The 8,916-nt window shown below is 42.2% G+C and overlaps 1 protein-coding gene across 1 annotated transcript in view; it reads right to left on the minus strand.

Moving 5' to 3' along the window:
- The window catches only part of PAH (phenylalanine hydroxylase), a 72,653-nt gene extending 64,069 nt beyond the window's left edge, over nt 1–8,584 (minus strand). The window contains exons 1-2 of the mRNA XM_047742432.1: nt 8,418–8,584; nt 2,106–2,213 (exon numbers count right to left, since the gene is read on the minus strand). Coding sequence (XP_047598388.1) covers nt 2,106–2,213; nt 8,418–8,474 — 165 coding nt within the window. The 5' untranslated portion in view covers nt 8,475–8,584. The remainder of the gene's footprint in view (nt 1–2,105; nt 2,214–8,417) is intronic.
- Between the last annotated feature and the right edge of the window lie 332 nt (nt 8,585–8,916).

Raw genomic sequence — 8,916 nt, forward strand, 5'->3', positions numbered from 1 at the left:
TTCCCTCAACACTTCGAATAAATGTAACTTAACTCTGTATTTTGCCAGTCTGTTAAGGGTAGAAGGGATGCTGTTCTATACAAGGTCTAGGGCAACTTCTGAAATATCTTTGGAAAAAAATGCAACACACACTAAGAAGAAACCCTTCACCAATCCTGATACAGTGACCTCTGTTGCCTCCTCTGTGAATGTGTATAAAAATGCCACACACACACACACACACACACACACACACCCTCTGGGTGCATTTTATCTAGTCCTGGTAATTTAGTTACTTGTGGTTTATTTATTAGGTTGAAAACATCCTGTTAATTTACTATTATTTAATTTATTAACTGATTAAGGCCTGACCTCTCAAGGGGAAAATGCTGATTAACTGTATAATACAAAGGCTAAGATGTTTCATAGGAGCGTCTTACAGATACATTCTTCCTTCTGAATAGTTCCTCGTTCAGAGAGTCCTCTGTCTCTCTTCTCTGTGCTCATTGTTTGCTCTCATTCAGGCAAACATTCCCCTACCCACCCCCACATCCTTTGGAAAGCCAAGTTCAACATTTTTAAAAACAGACTTTATTTTTTAAATAGATTTTAGATTTATAGAGAAATTAAGAGGATAGTATGAAAAATTTCCATATACTCTGCACCCAGTTTCCCTATTACTAACATCTTATGTTAGTATGGAATATAGGTTATAATTAATGCCCTAATATTGATGCATTTTCAGAAAATAAAGACCATCCTGTACTTGAATTTTTTTAGTTCATATCTAATGTCCTTTTTCTGTACTAGGCTCCCATTCTAGACCCACATTACATTTAGATGTTATATCCCTTTAGGCCCTTCCCTTGACTGTGACAATTCCTCAGACACTTCTTGTTTTTGATGATCTTGATAGTCATAGTTTTGAGGAATATGGGTCAGGTATTTTGTGGAATGTCCCTTAATTGGAACTTGTCTGATGTTTTTCTCATAACTAGACTGGGATTATGGTTTCAGGGGAGGAAGACCACGAAGGTAAAATACCATTTTCATCAAGTCATATTGAGGGTTCATCTTCTTATGTGAGTCATCACTGTTGATATTGACCTTCATTGCCTGGCTGAGCTACTGTTTGTTGGGGTCTCCACCCCCTTTCCATCCTATCCTGTTTGGAATGTGCCATCCATACTTAAAGAGTGGGAAGTGATGCTCTTCTTTGAGTATAGAATATCTACTTAAATTATTTAGAACTCTTCTGCATGGGAGATGTGTCTTTTCTCCATTGATTTATGTATTCAATCACCAGATACAATTTTTTTAAAAGATTTATTTATTTATTTGAGAGAGAGAGAGAGAGAGAGAGAGAGAAAGAGAGAGAGAACATGCATGAGCAGGAGGTGGGGGAGAGATCAGAGGGAGGAGAGAGAAACCCAAGCAGACTCTGCCCTGAACCCAACCTGGGATGCCATCTCACGACCCTGAGATCAGGACCCCAACTGAAACCAAGAGTCAGATGCTTAACCGACTATGCTACACAGGCACACCATTAGATATAATTTTATTAAAGAACTTGGAGTAAAAATTAATTGGTTCAAAGATATTCCTTCCTAAAATCCAGGACCAAAAAGAATGAAGCTTAATTTGCTTTGCTTCTATTAAATTTAATTTCATTCTTAATTGAACATTAAATATGTATAAAACTGGTCTGTAGAGGATATAAGGCTGACTGAGCTAAGATTCCTTTCCTGAAAAAACAGGCCCAGACAGAAAATGTATATATATAACAAGGCAGATAAGTACTATAGTTAAAAGTAAAGTGCTTTGGGAGCACTGAGAAGATAGTAACTAATTCAGGGAGAGCTTGATAAAAAAAAGTCTGAAACCAGGGCCAGCTTTCTGTGCATGTAACCAGTGATTCTGAATGATTCCGATTACGAATAGAGAGCAGCCCAGATAGAATGGAAGGCTTCACTAAAGTCACACAGTTGGTTAATGCCAGCGTCTGAGCTGAAAATGAATTCTTCCAGTTCCGGATCCCATGTTCCTCTTGCTGCATTTTATTAGAAAACAGCCCAGAAGTCTGCTATGCATTATCCAAGATGGAAATGGAATGGCATGGAAATTACCTCAAATAAGCGCAAGACTTTGGCCAGGGCACCAACTTCTTCTTTGAGTGAGAAGATCAGTGATATGGCACCATTTTGATTGGAGTTGTCTTCAATATAGCTTGTTTCCTAAAAGATGAAGTGTTCTTGGTTAAAATGCTTTTCTGTGAAACCTCCAAGGAAGAGGCTGGCATGAACTGTCTCTTCTAGTCAAGGCTTAGAATACAGTAAGCTACATATATTCTAGATAGAAATATATAATTTCTGATGGAAAATAAGGAAGTCAAGGGAAGTGATATTTTCAATAATGCTCTTAGGTCAGTACTCAATTTTAGAAACCTTTAATTATTTACTGACATCACCAGTCATCCTATAGCTTCAAGACATTTTTTTTTTTTTTTTTGTCAGAGAGAGAGGGAGAGAGAGCGAGCACAGGCAGACAGAATGGCAGGCAGAGGCAGAGGGAGAAGCAGGCTCCCCGCCAAGCAAGGAGCCCGATGTGGGACTCGATCCCAGGACGCTGGGATCATGACCTGAGCCGAAGGCAGCTGCTTAACCAACTGAGCCACCCAGGCGTCCCGCTTCAAGACATTTTAATGAACACCTGCCAAGTGCTGGATACTATTAGGGCCCTGAGATCCAAAAGTGAGTAAGACAATGCCCCATCGTTCAGGAGCTCAATATTTGGCTTAATAGACACATAAACCACACAAAGATCCTTAGAGGTAGTATAATACAGTTCAAAAAGTATTCGGGAAAACAATGAAAAATGTGGTGTGGAATGTACTAAAAATGGGTGTTTGAGACCAAAGACCTGGGTTGAAATTCTCTGTCTCCCAGTTACCAGCTCAAACAGTCTAGGCAGATAGCTTGACCTTCTAAGTTTCCTCATCTGGAAAATCTTGGTAATCATAAGCTCTGTCAAAGCAGTATTCACATAATGAAAAAAAACTAAAAAGATAAAGCAGTTTACATATAAAATGAAGGAAATAGATATACACAAGAATTACTTCTTGGCCTTTGGCAAAGATCTCAAGGAAGCATCACACTCAGGAAACATTGTTCTGTATGCTGGGATCCAAGTTATCCAATTAAAGTCACAAAATACATAAAAGTAATACAAATAATCGGTTGGAAGATGGACATCCTACACTACAAAGCAAAGTATGACAAGGATCTAGCACTTTCTACATGCACATGACAGCAAACTAAGGTGGGATTAGGGTTGGTATTGCAGGGTTTGCTGCAAACTTTAAAAATTGTATAGTCAAGTTTTACAGTAATATATAAAGCTCCATATGTGCCCACAATTCAACAGTATACACCTAAAACTAGGAAGAAAAACCCGTGCAGAACAATTACTCTCTTGTAAGAAAGCTGATGAAATCAGTGGAATAGATGTTACATCAGCTCAGTAAGAAGGCTGTGTTGGACGGCTCTCCCAGTGACTCAGCATAATAAGCCTTGCATGAAAATTGATGGCCCCTAGGATGAAATTCTTCTCATTCAGAAAGTTCAGATTTTCACAGACCCGCACCCAAAACAGAGGTGGGGGGCAAGAACCAAAATTATCAGCAGGTGTAATTAGATGGAGCTAAACATGACTTGAAGATTGAACTATTCTACATCCCTAAATGGACCGTGATTTTCTCTTTCTTGAAAAAAAGCTTTTTCTTTTTAAAAAATTCCAGTATAGTTAATCTATCATTTCCTAAGAGCCTGTAATATCCCAGGCATTATAATAAGCACTTGATTTGGATTATCTCATTTAATTTTGATACAATTTAGGAGGCTTTACTATCCACCAAGTGTCAGCTTTTATTGACAATAAAATGAAGCCTTAGGGAAGGTAAGTAATTGTCCACAGTTATGCAGTCAGCAATGGAGCCAGGGTAGGACCTCACATCATCTGACCCCAGCCTATGTCCACCATTCACAGCTTCTTCTTGCAGAACTATGTCCTGCCTCTCCCTCTTTTAAACCCTGCCAGAGATATGCAGAGGAGTCTCTGACGTTAGTCTTCTTCCTCCCAGAGAACATTAAGCCCTTAGTCCTTTCTGGTTTCCTCGAAAAGATGAAAGATTTCCATTTCTGGTTCAATTGGCAACATTCTCTTGTGTTGGCCTCCAAGAAAAGTTACACATTCCAGATAGACCTCAACAGACACCACCTATGACTGAGGCAATTCAGGCTTGAACGCACCCTTCCTCAAGATTCCCATCACCACCACCTTCATGCTCCTGTAGGTCCGAGTCCTATCTGACCTTCTCCAGAAATGACCCTTGGGGTTATGTCCTCCTTTTGTTCCTACTGCTACCATGCTAATCCAGCTTTTAGTGATCTATATCAATCTGGCCCTAAGAGACTTTTGTTTGTGTCCTCCTTCTACTCAGAATTCTTCAAAGGCTCCCCATGGCCAGCAGGATAAAATATCTCTTTCTGATATACAGGAGTATCTTGAGACCTCATCTCCAGAGGCCTGCCCACAGGAACCACCTTGCCAGCAAACGGGTTTTCTCCTTGTCTTTTCAGCTTCTCATTAAAGCAAATGCCATGCACCACTCTGCCTCGTCCCCTTTCAAATATCTTAGCCTGCCTCAAAAGCTCTCTTTGGGTCTCACTTCTGCCAGGAGACCTCTGTATTTCTCAGATGAGGAGAACAATCCCTCCAGGTTCTATGCATTCTATTTGGCTTCTGATGCCCACATAGGACTTGACTCGCAGAGTTGGCCCTGTTTTTAGGGTTCATCTAGTTCCTCCCCCTTATTTTCCCTATTTCTTATAGACCAGTTATTCAATACCTCTCTCAACAGCCTACTCTTACCCATGCCTGTCCCTTTCACTTTCTCCCCATACACTTTCTAGATCAGATATTTTCAAAGAGTGTTCCTTGTTTCTCCACTTCAAAATTGCCTGGGCGGGGGGGGGGGGCCCTGGGTGGCTCAGTGGGTTGAGCCGCTCGCTGCCTTCGGCTCGGGTCATGATCTCAGGGTCCTGGGATCGAGCCCCGCGTCGGGCTCTCTGCTCAGCAGGGAGCCTGCTTCCTCCTCTGCCTGCCTCTCTGCCTGCTTGTGATCTCTCTCTGTCAGAAAAAAAAAAAAAAAATCTTCAAAATTGCCTGGGGATTCCTTGTTCAAGAGCAGATTCCGAGGCTTCACCCTAACCTATTAAATTTTAGTATCTGAGGTAGGCTCTTGGAACCCACATCTTCAAAAGATCCCAGATGATTCTTAACCACAAAAGATTTTGAAACCACTGATAAATGCACAGCATATTTTTTTAATTGTGACTTTCCCCAAATATGTCTGCAAACTCACATTTACCATATAGTAAGGTACTACTTTTATTGTTATTAATATTAATAATAGAACTTGCCATTGAATGAATACCCACTATGTGCTAGGAGCCATATTGGTGCTTTTTATAGTTAATAGACATCATCATTGGCAGTAACTAGCACTGTTAATAAGAGTTCACATGTAATCGGTTCATGGAGTCCTCACAATAGCACCATGAAGTAGGTGCTATTATTTTGCAAATGAAGGAATAGACTCTGCTAGGTTCAGTGAACTGTCCAAAGACACCCAGCTAATGAGTAGCAGAGCTCAGATTTGAACATGGGTCCAACAATTCCACAATCCGTATTCTGCCTCCCAGTGACAGACCAACTGAGACAACAGCTCCCTTTTTCCAAAACTTGAGGGGACTTAAATGAAAAGAAGCTCATGGATGTTTGTGATATGGTGTGGGCTTGGGTGGATCCTGATTCCAGCCTTGCTATGTTCATCCAGCATGGGACCTTGGGCAAATCTCTCCCAGAATATATTTTTATTGGCTCGTAATCTATACCTTATTTGCTTTCAAAAGGCATGTGAGTTGACTTAGAAATATGTACACCCAGGGTGGGTAAAGGTAGAGAAGTAACTCAGAAACTAGATCGGAAGAAATAGGGCAGGGAAAATGAACTTTACTAACACCCAAGAGAAAGAATTTTGATCATCGGGCAATCCATTTAACAGGAGAAATACATCCCCTATGGTTGTGTCTAATAAATATACTCTGTTATCTTTGGAAAAGAGCATTTTTGAAAATTAGGAACAAAATTTAGCCAGGTATTCCTTTTGATCTTAGTGCTTTTTGGAGCCATGGTAGGAGGTTTCTATTTGCACGTGGAATTATATGCATAGACGTCCACAGTGGAAGACAACCAAAATCAAGATGTGGACATCCTTTCATGGACACGCTATAGCTCTATATTCCAGGGTGTCTCTTCAGGAGGAGGAAGTGTGGGAGAGGGGTGCCCTGGGGAGTTGGAAGTAAGATCTGTGTTTGAACCCTGGTTTCACCATTTAGAGCTCTGATTTCTGAGTTTCCCTCATCTTGTATTCCACTGCCCCATTCTATTTTTCTTCACAGCTCTTTTCTCTACATGAAATTCGTGTCCATCTCATTCGTTTTTGTATTGTTTTTCTTACCCACTAGAATATGTTTTACTGGCACAGAAACTCTGCTGTGCCTGGCACATAGTAGGGGCACAATAAGTCTCCTGGGTGAATGAATGAACCAAACATCTATTGCAGGGTTGTCATGCCTGTTGTGTGTGTAGATCACATAACCTATCACATGCTTTCCAGCCTTGTATCAGAATTACATCCAGCATGGGCTGTTCATCTGGGTCGGGAGATTCGAGAAGGCATAAACCAAGTCTTTTTTGTAGACTGTCAGGAATCCTAAAGACTATTCTAGTCCAAACCGCCCTCCCCACCACCACCCCAGTTTTACAGATACCAAACTGAGCTTCCTCCTCCTACTTAGGTGACTTCCCCACTACACAACTTCAGTAAACAAAAAAACCAGAGCTCACACCTCCTCACCCCATGTCCAACACCCCTCCATGGTGTAGCTGTACCAAGCACTATGCTTAACTCATGCTTATCTCTCTTGCCAGTGTTCCAGACACATTTTGTCAAGCAAACAAATAAGTTCTGGCTAGACACTATGCTCCAGGAACTGTGCTAAGAGCTTTGCAGACACTATTTCATTGAATTATCATCCCAACCCAAGGGTATGGGTATTTTTATTCCAATTTTTCAAATGGACAAACCTGAAGCTTTGCAAAGTTTAACATCCTGCTTTCAATGCAAAGGTATTACCAGGCCTGCTCTAAACCTTCCTCTCTACCCCTAGTCATCAAGAGTAACAATCTGTGGTTCTCAATCTTCTAACTATTCTAGAAATAAAGCTTTAAGTTCTCCCTAACCAGATTGCTGTCCCACTTCCTCCATTGCCAATGGCACTGGAACTAAATGATGACAGAGCCAAGATCTGTTCTGGGATCTGTCTGACACCCATACTATCCCTCCTCAGCACAAAGTTCTGTTTACCAAGCACTGCAAACCTTTTTCAAAGGAAAATTTTCTCACTGGACTCAAAAAAAAAAAAAAAAAAAAAAAGCCAGTCCACAGTTCTGTGGTCTCTCTAGCTATAATAAAATATCAACCATGCTCTCCTTTCCAGCCTGTTTGTTCTCCAGATGGCTCTCACTAATCCTGCAGATGACACATGTCTGTAAAGTCGTGTTATCTCCCAGGGCTGGGCTTTAAGTCTGAACCCTAGAGCCTAGGAGTGTGATAAGTCAATTAAAGAATGTATTCTGCGATTTTTCACCTCAAGAGAAAGGCAGCAAATCCCGAACAGAATGCACCCTGAGCATTATTCCCATCCCAAGTCATGTCTAGGGTTCTCTCACATTCCCAGTCCAAGGCTAAGCCTTGTTCATTTTCCTCTCTGTTTAATTTTCTCTTTCCCCAGGTCTGAGTAAGTCTGAGACTTCCTCAAGCCTCACTTTCTCCCAATGGTGAAAAAAAGGATTCAAATTTCTTACAATTTTGCCATGTTGATAGGTGGCTGAGAGCACTTCATACATATCACAGTAAAGCAGATCTAGAAGAATCCCATCTCCCATTCCAGATCATTACAAACCATCCACTTCAGGCTAGGAAAGAGAAAGCAGGCAACAGAGAGGAACAGTGACTTGTCCAAAGACACACAGCTGATTGGGGGCAGCTCTGAAAGCCAGATCCCTGACCCCTAAACAGCACTCTTTCCCTGAAAGCCGCATAGGACAGATGTCCCTCTCGAGGGAAGAGCTGTCGGGGACCTGTGTTATCTGTTGCCTTCCCAGACATTTTCATCACCTTCAAATAAGTTCAGATTTCTCCATGAGTTTAAGGGAGTAGGAAATATCAACATTCCTCAGACCCTTTACCTCTAGGGACCAAATTCCCCTGCCTGAGTGCCGGGCAGCGTGCAGCCAGGCCAACTCTGGCTCACCTGTCCCTCAGAGAGTTTCCTGCCAGGGCTTCCGTTCTCCAGGACCACAGTCGACATGCTGGCTCCCCTCGTGAGTGAGATCTCTGGTCGGTGGCAGGCAGTTTTGCAAACAGCACGTGCTGCTGAGGTTTTTAACCTGGCGTTGGGAGGGAAGGACAGATTCCAAGGATGTCCCCTGAGAGTACAGGCCACAGTAACGCCCCCGCCCCCGGTAGGCGTTGTCCTGACGCAGTAGACTCCAGGTAACCCAGTGGCCTCTACCAAGGGGAAGATGTGGCTGACGCCTGCAGGCTGGACTTGGCTGCAGCCCCTGAATGGATACGTGTGCGCTGGGGATTAAGCAGGGTTGGCAAGTCCTGGACTCAAGAGCACGGGAAGCGGTTTCTCTGCAGTGCAAATAACCCTGAGATCTGCTGATGAAAAAATTTTAAGAAATCATCCTTTTTTCCCCCACCCACCTCCCCATGGGAGCAGAGCTGGAATCCTGATTTAGATTTCG

Source organism: Lutra lutra, chromosome 8 (assembly GCF_902655055.1).
Source record: "Lutra lutra chromosome 8, mLutLut1.2, whole genome shotgun sequence".
Lineage (NCBI taxonomy): Eukaryota > Metazoa > Chordata > Mammalia > Carnivora > Mustelidae > Lutra > Lutra lutra.